The 13,072-nt window shown below is 41.2% G+C and overlaps 1 protein-coding gene across 6 annotated transcripts in view; it reads right to left on the minus strand.

Annotated features, from left to right (window-relative positions):
• Nucleotides 1-13,072, minus strand: part of patj (PATJ crumbs cell polarity complex component) — a 129,456-nt gene that overhangs the window by 3,378 nt on the left and 113,006 nt on the right. For 3 of the 6 annotated variants that reach the window (XM_029429256.1, XM_029429254.1, XM_029429255.1), the window contains 11 exons: nt 12,375-12,481; nt 11,116-11,199; nt 9,373-9,566; nt 9,092-9,239; nt 8,314-8,400; nt 7,826-8,000; nt 7,303-7,340; nt 6,047-6,169; nt 5,802-5,906; nt 681-784; nt 472-595 (listed from right to left, as the gene is read on the minus strand). In XM_029429256.1, the coding sequence (XP_029285116.1) occupies nt 472-595; nt 681-784; nt 5,802-5,906; nt 6,047-6,169; nt 7,303-7,340; nt 7,826-8,000; nt 8,314-8,400; nt 9,092-9,239; nt 9,373-9,566; nt 11,116-11,199; nt 12,375-12,481 (1,289 nt within the window). The remainder of the gene's footprint in view (nt 1-471; nt 596-680; nt 785-5,801; nt 5,907-6,046; nt 6,170-7,302; nt 7,341-7,825; nt 8,001-8,313; nt 8,401-9,091; nt 9,240-9,372; nt 9,567-11,115; nt 11,200-12,374; nt 12,482-13,072) is intronic. The other 3 variants (XM_029429258.1, XM_029429259.1, XR_003832118.1) reach the window with 3 other exon arrangements.

The following is a 13,072-nucleotide window of genomic DNA, read 5'->3' on the forward strand; positions in this document are numbered from 1 at the left end:
TTACATCCGAATATATTATTTTCAGTGAAAAGCTTAGATGTAGAATAAGACCTTCATTATGTTGTTTTGCATATTTTGTCATATTTAGGGACAACAAATTTTGAGCGTTGTTTTTGAATTTCATTGAATTTGCACCGCCTCTCATCTGCGCATTGTTAACTTAGAGCAACCTAACTTAACTTTAGAACTTCAACAATATTTGCTTCTTAAATCTGAAAAGGGCTCTAACATCACTGTTCAGTGTAAAGCTTGTTTGCTGGAAAACGCTGTCAAGTTGCGCAGCTTTAAACATTTGTTAGAAAAGCAATCAAATATAGTTAGTTATATTACTTGATGAAGTTATTTAAATAGTAACATATTACACTTTTAACAGGGTAACTAGTAATCTGAAACATATTACATTTCAGACCTGGTTAGCCTAGCTTAGCATAAAGACTGGAAGCAGATAGAAACAGCTAGCCTGGTTCTGACCTTGCTGAAGACGGTCTTGACGTAGATGGGCAGGTCTCCATGTGGACTGCCGAATCCTCCAACGATACTGAAGCCGAGTCCCTCAGAACCTTTCTCCAGACTGATGCTGCGGGGCCGCGGACTCCTGAGGGGAAGGAGGCGCAGATACAGGTAAGTACCACCTGTTGTTATACTTGTGTGTGTGTGTGTGTGTGTGTGAGTGTACTCACTCTGGCTCGGCTGTGTGTGTGTCTGTGTTGGCTGACAGATTGGAGCTGCTGGACAGACTCTCCACCTGAGTGGCGATGGCGCTGATGTTGGTATCTGCTACCACCTGAGACACACACACACACACACACACACACACACACACACACACACACACACACACACACACACACACACACACACACACACACACACACACACAGGAAGGGAGTGGTGTCAGTTGCTTTAACTGAATTCAATTGATTTCATCTTAAAGGGGCACTCCACTGATTTTGCATGTTTGTGCCGTACACAGGTTTCAGAAGCATCTGTTCTTCCTCAGACACTTTTACCATATAGTGGGATCTTTTAATCGCCATTGTTTTACAGCAGGGGTCCCCAAACCTTTTCCTGTGAGGGCCACATAACTTTTCCCTTCTCTGATGGGGGCCGGGGTCAGTTTGTAACAGAAAAAGTGTGACGATCGCAGGGGTGCCTAAACGTAAACATTTATTGTTTTCCAGAAAGCCACACATAACCAAATATTAATAACCCTTTCTGGGATCTTCACAGAAAAGAAAGTCAGGAAATAAATAATACTATTTGTGAAATAAATAATAACCAAATCACCCTCTCTGGGTTCTTCACAGAAAACATTAAGTTTCACTTGTTCCAAAAGCAGCGCAAGTTTCACCTCAAATGCTTTTATGTGAGAATACATGTCGCAAATGAGTTCCCCCTGGCCTTGTAGCTGCAAGTTAAGGCTGTTCAGCATTTCTGTCACGTCTGTTAAAAATGCGAGGTGCCATTTCCATTCTGGGTCGATCAGCTCTGGGACCGTTTTGTCTTTTGAATGAAGAAATGCGTTAATTTCGGGTAGCAGCTCGTAAAAACGCCTCAAAACTCTGCCCCGGCTGAACCATAGGACCTCTGTGTAGTACAGCACATCGCCGTGCGCAGGCTCCAGTTCAGACAGGAATTCTTGGAACTGCCTGTTTAAGTCCCTTTGCTCTGATGAAGTTTATGCATGACACCACAACCTTCATGACAGAATCCCACTTCAACACTTTGCAGCACAGTGCTTGCTGGTGAATTAGGCAGTGGACTTGTAGCGGGGCGGTGAGACCCCGTTCTTCCATCTCCCGGTTCATGCGTCCTATTAGACCCCGAGACACGCCCACCATACTAGGAGCCCCGTCAGTCGTGATGCTGGCAAGCTTTGACCAGTCTAGGTCCAACTCTTCCATGGTTTGGCATACTTTGCCGAAAATATCCTCCCCCGCTGTAGTCCCTTTGAGACTTTGGAGGGCTGCCAGCTCCTCGCACATCTCAAAGTTTGCGCTAACTCCACGAATAAAAATGAGCAGCTGCGCTGTGTCTTGCACGTCCGTGCTCTCATCCAGTGCTAATGAAAAAAAGTCAAATTCTTTCGTCTTCTGCTGCAGCTGGGCATATACATTACCCCCGATTTCTTCAATGCGTCTGGTGATTGTACTCGCCGACAGACTCACGGCATTAAAGACATCTTTCTTCTCGGAACACACCTCTTCCGTGACAGCATTCAAACATTTCTTGACAAACTCCATCAGTGAAAGGTTTACCGCTGCTTGTTATCAGTTGAGCAACCCGAAAGCTGGCTCGAACGGATGACTGGTTCAGCTGAGCTTGGCGTACAAATGTATTCTGCTGAGCTAATAGTCCACTTTTTAGCTTTGAGAGTTTGTCTGCTCGCATTTGGCCTTGCAAGTTATCATACTTGTCTTTGTGACGGGATTCATAGTGTCGGCGCAGATTGTATTCTTTGAATACCGCCACCGCCTCTTGACAGATGAGACAAACAGCCTTTTCTTTGCATTGAACAAAAAAAGAATTGTTTGACCACTGCAGGTTAAATACCCTGCATTCTGAATCAATTGTTCTCTTACCTAACCTTTTCGCCATTATTCCGTTCTATTTGACAGGGGCTAGTTTAGGATTCGCGAGGCCAGACTGAAAAAAAAATCATAATGCGTCTCTGGTATTGTTCAGGGGGCCGGGCCAAATGTGGAGGTGGGCCGTATCCGGCCCGCGGGCCTTAGTTTGGGGACCACCTCAATCAGATGACAACAGATGCTTTAAGGCAAGGGTGGGGCCCGCAAGACCATTTGATCCGGCCCTTGAGGTAATACATAAACACACGCAAAATAATAAACACACTAGAATAAAAAAAAAAAAATCTAGACAGCAATAGACGGGTGATTGACTGTTTTTCCCGGCCAAGGTCAGGGTCATGTCACTGTAAAGAACTTCAATATTAAACGAGACGGTCATTGACATCAGTGAACGCAACATGGCGAGTGTAAAACGGAGAAAGGTGGATGCGGAATGTCGCACTTTCCAGGAGAAATGGACGAACGATTATTTATTTGACGAAGTAAAAGGCCAGTGTGTCTAGTTTGTGCGAACGTACTTGCGGTGAAACACGAAACATGCCGAACTGCACTGAGCTGAAAGGACGAGTGCGTTTGGATAAAGTTAACGCTCTTCGGCGGAGTTTGGCCCAACAAGCAGCTCTGCAGAGCGGAACATGACAACATGGAGAGATAGAGAGGTAGACCACCACACCAAGAACAGACTAGTCCACCACTGCTGTGCAATTCATCACTGCCATGTGCAATACTCACTTTATTTCTATCAACCTCTTAGTACTTATATTATTTTTTATTCTATTTAATTATTGTTTACTGCCTTTTTACTTCTTATGTTCTTTTGCTGTGACAAGATACATTTCCCCGTTGTGGGACTAATAAAGGAGTGTTTTCTGATAAAACAGAAAGATACATGGATACAAAAGTTGCGTTTTTGCATTTAGCATTAAAGAAAAGTGAAATGAATGGGCTGTGTCTTAAAGATTTTTTGCAGAGGTTATAAGTTCAATAATTAGTATGGGCCCTCGAAGGATGTTGTAAAAAATAAATGGTGCTTGATATGAAAAAGATTCCCCACCCCTGCTTTAAGGTGTTACTTTACTCGGTTGTTGAATAATGAACTCTTCTCTACGTCTACATTAGGCCTGTAACATTTAGAAATGTATATTTACATTTAGCATCCAGTGTTTTAGCACTAAAAGCGACGATATCTCCACCTCTGCTGCTCATATTGGGCCTGTTCTGTTTTTTAATTTTTTCTCTTATGAATCCAACTACTTTCTGGAAATGAAATACTAAATTACTGGACTATTAATGTAAATCAGTAAAAGAGCCTTTGGGCAAACAGCCAAATATAGACTCATTCTCTCTTATCTGAGTCTCTCAGCTGCAGCCCACACACACACACACACACACACACACACACACACACACACACTATTCTCAGGCAGTGAGAATAATAACTATTATCATTATTAATAGTTATTATTATTATTTACCATTGTAACCACTGAAATCTCTCCACTTCTACTTTACTTACTTACTTTACTTTAGTAAAAGTACCAATACAAGAATGTAAAATAGTCCATTACGAGTAAGTCGTGCATTTAAAATTCTACATAAGTAAAAGTACTTGAAAGCTAAATGTGCTTAAAGTATCAGCAGTAAACTGTCTCCTGTGACTGATATCTGATTGTTAATATGTGATGCATTAATGTTAGAGCAGCATGTCACTGTTGTAGCTGCTTAAAGTGGAGCTGGTTTAAACCAGTTTATATATAGTTAGCTAGTTTCCAACCTAAGGGTCGGGCCCCTCCAAAGGGTCACCAGATAAATCTGAGGTGTCGTGAGATGATTACTGACAGAGGAAAAAAGAAGAAACAAAGTTCTGATATTACAGTACTTGAGTAGAGTTTGAAAAGGAGTACAGGTGACATCATACTACCCACAAACTAACACAACTAATACCTACAGTATTTTATCATATATAAAATCCCTTTAACTTCCAAAAGAAATGTTGTTTGTGGACAACCGTTTTGAAACTTTGAGTTTGGCATTTTGGCCGTCGCTATCATGGTTTTTGAAACCAGAAGTGGCCACCTGGCGGAGGCAAGTATTGTTAGCAACTAATACTAGCACTAGCTAGCTAGCCTGGTTAGCAATGTGCATCCGTAATTCATGTTAATTGTAATATTAATTGGGATGCTAATTTTGGTAAGCGAAACCAATGCTTAAAACAAAAATGTGCTTACTGTAAAAATAAAGAGCAAATGCCTTAGAGCAGTGGTTTTTAAACTATTTCTGTCACTCCCCCCTAACAAGGGAAGACTTTTTTTCCCACCCCCCAATACCACTGTAAAAAACAACGAAATAATAAATCCCATGTACTTCAACATACACTCCTTTGTTACTGTTTGCATGCTGGTTTTTGTTAGGAAGTTGAACAGGTCATAATTCCCCGTCTAATATTTATTTTATACTGCTGTTTTTATTACATTTGAACACATCATGATAATGGTACAATTTACCCAATACAAATTTTTACCGAATAGAGCTTGAGAGCATCAAAATGTATCCAATGGCACCTCGATTAATGTTAGCAGTTATTTCGCCAAGCAGGACTGTGCTGCCCACCGGCTGCTAGCAGCTAACGTTGACTAGCCTTCTTCTTGCCGATTTCAACACAAATTAGTTGATCCCAATGTAGCATCATTAGGGAATAAATAGGGTGCATCTCTCTGGATGCCCAGGGAAGCTCTCTGTTTGTCCCATGGACACAGCTGTCCATTCTGAAGACCTACAGACTGAATAAACACCATTGCTATTGCGAGACGATTCTGCATCACATTTTCTTCTACACTACGCGAGGGAACATCTTTGAGAACCACTGCCGTAGAGTGTTTTTTAGTACAACTCAACACTGAACAACTGTGGTGACGACCTGTCAATCACAAGATAGCCACGTCCTAAAGCATATCCTGCTTACGGTTTATTTTCCTCTGAATGGAACCATCATTAAATTGTACAATGCAATGAGGTAATAAATCAAGTGAGAAGTAGGGTCATTTTCTCATACACTTCTATACAATACGCTTCTATACAATACGTTTCTGTTGGCAACCAGTGAAGTCGCCCTCTGCTGGTCATTAGAGAGAACGCAGGTTTAAAGCACTTCTGCATTGGCTTAATTTTTCAGACCCGAAGGTTGCACCTTGGGTGTAACACCGGCAGTGTTACCTTCAGGCTGATGTTTCCGTAGCTGTTCTTCAGCATGGTGACGACCTCGCTGTGTGACAGGCCGTCCACAGACTGACTGTTAATACTGACGATCCTGTCGCCCACCTGAACACACAGACATACGTACGTTCTTATTTTATATGTGATATTATTGTGTGTCATGTAATCCCATGATGAATGGACCAATATATTGGTATGACACAAAATTAAAAATACTAAACACAACCAAACGTCTCGCAATCTACCTTGAGTCGGTGCGTTTTGGCAGCGACACCGTTGGCCTGAATCATAGCGATGAAGATGGGTATGTCACCCAGCGGGCTGCCCTTCCCCCCCGCTATGCTCACCCCAAGGGAGTCACTGACACTCTGAGGGGGGAGAGAGGGAGGAAATGGAGACCTAATAGTAAATACTTGCACCTCCTAATTCTCCCCCAATGAGTTCAGCTTCCTCAGGAACAGCCCGTGTTACACCATAATCATATTCTGTGACCCACAACATTGGCTCTCATAATGGGTCGGGCGGTGTGAGCATTAAAAACCCTGATTGCCGTATCACTACTTGATAGGTTTTGAGTGTGAATATATCAGAATTTACATATTTCAACATGTTTAGTGCAATAATTAGCCCAATGGTTTTGTTGCGGCAGCTTCAACGGGTCGTTTTATTTTCAGATATCATTTGAATATAGCAGGTTTTGGGTTTGTTGTCATCATTTGAGTAGAACATAATTTTCTTAAAAATAATGTATTATGCTGCAAATAGCTTTTAATGCTTATTTATATTTAAATTAGACTACCAGGTAGAGTGCACTGTGCCCGATATAATTCATCTACAGATAACGTGCAGATTCTTTTACCCCATCATCATTGAAGAGTAGGTCAAATTTCAGTCAACCAGAAATGTCTTTGATGACTACAGCACAGCCCTAATTGGCACTATAAATGTTTTCATCATACTTTATCACAAACATAATTTTAATAGGTAGGCATGTTGGTAAACATGGTGCCTCCATAGTATTTGTACATATTTTTAATAACCACACAGAGTGGTTGAAAATCACTGCTCTAGTGTCACAGAAAACAGTGTACACCAGCTGATGAGGCTGAACTCATTTGGGGTCAGTCCAAACATCATGTTGGCATTCTACAACTGCTTTTATTTTTAAAATGTGCTTTTTTATCACTTTTTATATGATATGTTGGTACCAATCACTAACTATCCAGAAAAAGAAGTGTTTGCATAACGTTGTCAGTACATGTCCCAAGATCATGAGTCCTTCTCTCAGGTTTCTGGCCACCATAGTCAAGAAATGTACTTTTCAAAAGGCAACTAAAATGCTCAAAGAACATAAATCTTATTCCAGGCTGAACTTGGGAAATGCCTTTCACTGTCAAAGTACATGAAGTATTTTTATACTTTTTCTTTCTTAATTAATTTGTTATTTGTGTGTAGTTTGTGTACAGTATACATCTACTTTGTGTGATCATTTTTAATTTACCCTTGTGATCTCCACTGTACGGATGCCAGCATCGACCACTACACAAACACACAAAGAGAAAGAAATAACAATGAGCAACATTTAACCTGTGTGTATGTCTATTAATATCACAACATATATCATCACATCACATTATAGTCCGTGGTTGGCTCTTTGAACATTTTCGTTTTTAATCGTTTGGAAAGTTATTACATGGCTTCAATGCTTTGGTAAAGTTTGATCTAATCCATGTAAACATTCAGAAAACCCATTTAGACCCCTATTAGAATCCATTAGAATCCAATATTACACTTAAAATCCCATTAAAATACATTAATAGTTAATAGTTCCCCCTAAACATGCAGAAAGCCCATTGAACCACCTTAATATATTAGAATCCTTAAATTAAGGCTTTAATGGCTTTTATGTTACTTGGTCAATTTGAAGTTTTTTATATTATATTTTTATTTTTATACAGTTTTTATATTACAGTTCATTATGAGCTCAAACATGTTTCATGTTTCTTAATAACTCCGGACTCTACCTGTGCTGTTAGAGGAGGAAGTGATGTCACTGGTGGACTTCATGTTGTTGATGAGGGGCAGGGGGCCGGTGGAGGTCAACGCCGGGGGGTCAGAGGGTACGGTGTCACTCCATGTTGAGGTGTGCGTGAGGGGCGGAGCCATAACACCTGAGCTGTTCCCACTCACATGACTCATCTGGGACAAAGATTATATTTCTTGTTTCTGTTATTAACTGTTTACAAATCATCAGATTCTTTCTTATGTCCTTTTGTAACACCTTTAAGTATATTTTAACTTTAAGAGAGAATAAATGCACACATTTTTACTGTACTGTACAGGTATAAAACACACATTTGTGCTTCCATCCTTGTGAGGACACTAACATAAAACATCCCCCAAACCTAAACTAAATTCTAACCTCGACCCTCAAACCAAGTCTGAACCAAGTCAAACAGCTCTTTAAAGAAGTCGACGTCTAAAACTACAACTGTTACAATAACACACACACCTGGCTTCCTTGTGAGTTGCGTCTGGAGGAGATCCAGGATGCAGCTTTGAGTCGTCCGAGCTCCAACAGCACCAGACCCCGAGCACACTGCAGGACACAGACACACACACACACACACACACACACACACACACACACACACACACACACACACACACACACACACACAATGGAGGTTATACACTTCACTTGTAGTTCCACATTTGTGTACAAAAATTCACCGTTAAGCCAAAGAACAGCAGGTGCAGTTAATCAGAATGTGACGGTCTGAAACTAACGGTGCTTACACACCTCACCTGCTTCTTCATCTTTCAGATACATCTAAAGCACACAGGCGAGTATGTGAACAATGCTGGTGCTCAGCAGTTGGGGCATCCATCAAAACATTTGTAAAATTGTACAATATAGTTACAGAAATGGATTCAAACATTCTTGTATGTAATTGTCTGACTGACTCCTGTAGGCTTCGCTGGCCTCATTTTTCATCAGCTAGTAAATCGGCCGTCCTACCTAATCTAGATAATGCACGTTACACAAGTGTGCAATAACTTTCAAAGCTGAGGTGTCCTGAGTGGTTTAAGTGGTGAAGTGGCAAGAAGCGTACTATAAAACATCATGTCCACAGTTCGATCCCGACCAGAGACCTTTGTTTCTTGTCTCTCTCTAAACTTTCAACAGTCAAATAAAAGAAAAAACGAAATAAAAATAAAACAAAAAGCTTTCAAACTGAGGACGTAAAGGGAATCAACTACCGCGCGCGTGTGTGTGTGTGTTTTACCTTCAGTATGGCAGCGACAGTTTCCTGGGAGGCGTGTCTTGTGTCATCTCCGTTGACCGACAAAATCTGATCTCCCTGCATCAGACGACCGTCCAGCTCAGCAGCGCCCCCTCTGACCACCTCAGAGATAAACACACCGCTCCCACTCCTAACACACACACACACACACACACACACACACACACACACTTTTAGATTTAGACCAACAACAGCAGTAACACACACAAAGTGTTGTGTAGGTGAATTTGTGTGTTGGTTGTGTGTTTTCTTTTAAGGCGGACCTCTTCCCGACGATGCTGAGTCCCAGCCCTCTGCCGCTCCTCTTCTGCAGTTCCACCTTAAAGGCGTCCAGGTTCTCCTCGTCTCTGTACTGAGCCTCGTCCCTCAGCATAGTCAGACAAACCTTCGCCGGCGTCTGACGAAGGGCGGTGATGGCCTCCTCGTGGGACGCCCTGCGGAGGTCCACCCCGTTCACCTGGACGCACATGAAAATAAAATCATTTAGTGATGAATATTAACAGAAACTGATCCATTTAGAGTTTCAGAAACATACGTTATTTTCCTCACATCTGGACCGCTGTAAAGGTTTTTAAATCTCTTTACAGAATGCAGCAGCCAGTTTTTCATCCCTTCCTCTAATGTAGAAATTAGGATACAAATGATGATGTAAACTTATATCTTCATTCTATTTCACAGAGAGCAGTAAAAAGTACAATATCTTCACAATATAAATACTCAAGTAAAGTACAAGTGCCTCAACAGTACACTGAAGTATTAATGAAGTAAATCAGTATGTATCCAGCAGAGGGAGACATTGTTTACATGTATCAGCCAGTGATTTAATCTCTTTTTTCATCATTTTATAATCCATCACTATGCTGCAGTATGAGCAGAGTACCACGAGTACTAGCAGTGCTAACAGTAATATCAGTAGGAACATCAGCAGCACCAGACAAAATTAATTCTGCTGATCCATTTTCAAGACTAAAGACTGAATATTGTTCCCCTATGTTTAGGACTTAAGAACAGGTGAAAACCAGTTTTACAGAATATATTTACTTAAATTTGATTCATCAGTGAAACAGGTGGAAAAGTGCAGGTGATCTTTTTCAAGTGTAATGTTAATGTTAACGTTGTAATACTAATTTCAGCCACAAGAGGCTGAAGTGCACTGCGACCTCATGTTCTGAAAGCGTTCATGTTTTCTTCCAGGTGAGTTTTACTGTCTTCATGCACTCTGAAGGTAAATATATTGTGTGTTCGCAGGTAATGTAACATTACTGTCATGTCTGTCTTTTGGCTAGAAATGTATTTCAATCTGTGCTAATATGCCGCTTTTAGGGGCGTCTCGGTAGCACAGGCGTCCCATATACAAAGGCTTAGTCCTTGCCCACAGCGGCCACTGGTTCGAGTCCGACCTGTGGCATTTGCTGTATGTTGTTTTTCTCTCTCTCTCTGTCTCTCTCTCTCTCTCTCTCTCTCTCTCTCTCTCCTTTCACAATCTGCACTTCTCTATCATAAAGGCATGAAAAGCCCGAAAATATAACTTTGAAAATGTCGCTTTTAGTCCTATTAACAACAAGTGGTGCACTTCAGCCTCTTGTGGTCGAAATGAATATTACTACTACAAACACTACAAATAAAAGAATATGATGATAAATGATCCTGGCAAAACCTTTTTCACGTTTTAAGCCATAAACACAGGAGAGAAAATCAGAATTTTCTTTCGTCACTCTCCTTTTCCTTTTCTATAGTACTAAAAATAGTACCAGTCATTGTACAAAATTAGCCCTATTTACTATTGAGCATGAATTGAATAGTAACAACAGCAGTTTGTTTTATCTGCAGCAATGAACTATTGGACTAATGCAGTAGTTTAACTGCAGTATGAGCAATAAAGGTAGAAGTTGTAGTATTAGTAACAGTATTAAGAAACCAAAACAGGACATGAAGACAAAACAACACCACACATTCAAAACAGACGACACTGAGTATTAGCAGTACTAGCAGTACTGTGTGAGTACCTCGAGTATCTGGTCCCCTGCCCACAGTCGTCCGTCTCTGGCTGCAGCTCCTTCTTCATAAACCTCATGGATCACTATGGCGTCCTGGTGGAGAGACGGACAGGAACAATGAGAGAGAGCAACATGTTTAAGTATAATTGAAGATATATGATCTCTCATGTAACTGAAGTCCTGTTGTTTTTAATAAACATGTGAATTTCACATTTTTAAAATTGATATCGAACTTAAACAGGACACAATCACAGAGACGGTGTGTGGTGAACGTCTGGTTATTGTATACAGCTGTGGCCAAAGGTTTTGAGAATCTTTATTTTCACAAAGTCTGCTGCCCCAGTTTTTATGATGACCACTGCATATACTCCAGAATGTTATGAAGAGTGATCAGATGAAATGCAATTAATTGCAAAGTCCCTCTTTGCCATGAAAATGAACTTAATCCCAAAATAAACCCCCCATTTACAATTGTTGTGAAGAAGGCTTCAGGGCACCCAAGAAAGTCCAGCAAGCGCCAGCACCGTCTCCTAAAGTGGATTCAGCTGTGGGATCGGGCACCACCAGGGCAGAGCTTGCTCAGGAATGGCAGCAGACAGGTGTGAGTGCATCTGCATGCACAGTGAGGCGAAGACTTTTGGAGGATGGCCTGGCGTCAAAAAGGGCAGCAAAGAAGCCTCTTCTCTCCCGGAGACACATCAGGGACAGACGGATATTCTGCACAAGGTTCAGGGATGGGGGAAAGTCATTTTCTCTGATGAATCCCCTTTCCGATTATTTGGGGCATCCGGAAAAAAGCTTGTCCGGAGAAGAAAAGGTGAGCGCTGCCATCAGTCCTGTGTCATGCCAACAGTAAAGCAGCCTGAGACCATGTGTGGGGTTGCTTCTCAGCCAAGGGAGTGGGCTCACTGACAATTGTTCCTAAGAACACAGCCATGAATAAAGAATGGTAGCAAAACATTCTCCAAGAGCAGCTTCTCCCGACCCTCCAACAACAGTTGACTCTTTGCATAAACTTAATGTGATTGTCAATAAAAGCCTTTGACACGTGTGAAATGCTTGTAATTATACTTCAGTATACCAAAGTAACATCTGACAAAAAGATCTAAAAACACTGAAGCAGCAAACTTTGTGAAAACCAATACTTGTGTCATTCTCAAAACTAAACTAAAACTAAACAATTACATTTGTTTTTTAAAGTGAATAAAGTAAACACCACAGATGTGTGTGTGTGTGTGTGTGTGTGTGTGTGTGTGTGTGTGTGTTACCAGCTGTGTGTCTCTTCCTCCCACTATACTGAGTCCGAGTCCTGAACGACCTTTACAGATCTCCAATAGCATCTCCTGACCAGGAACCACCGCACAGCATGATGGGTCTGAGGAGGAGGAGGAGGAAGATTAGTTTCTCCCTCTCTTTTAAAAGTAGGATTTTCTACCATATTGTCCTGTTTTTCACTGTCGAGGCACAATGTTTTCATCTGTACGTTACGAAGGGAAATATACTTATATATATAAGTATTATGTAGTATATAAATATACTACAGGCGGCTCTGTTTTTGGTTGTTTTTGTAAATGAAGGGACTTTTGTAGCCTCAGTAACATCATTAGAAGTTCCCCTGTGGATATCAGCTTATGTTACTGCTGCAAAACAGACAAATAAAAGTGAGCGGGTCCATAAAGTGAAGCCTCTTCACATGTTATTGAGTCGGACTGCACAGTGCAGATAACAACATTTTCCCCAGGAGTTGTTTCTGCTTGCATTAATAGGTAGTCACGGTAACGAGCTGTAATTAGCCGACTCATATCTGCTGCTAATGTAACGTCACTTAGTTTAGAAGGCTGGAGACGTTTGTTTCCATAGAAAACAGCACGACAGTCCTCTTGCTGAGCTTCATCAAAGAAGCTTTTAGATATTTGACTTCAGTAAAAGTAGTAATACCACAAAGTAGAAATATTCCGTAACAAGT

The sequence above is a fragment of the Cottoperca gobio genome, chromosome 4 (assembly GCF_900634415.1).
Source record: "Cottoperca gobio chromosome 4, fCotGob3.1, whole genome shotgun sequence".
Classification (NCBI taxonomy): Eukaryota; Metazoa; Chordata; class Actinopteri; order Perciformes; family Bovichtidae; genus Cottoperca; species Cottoperca gobio.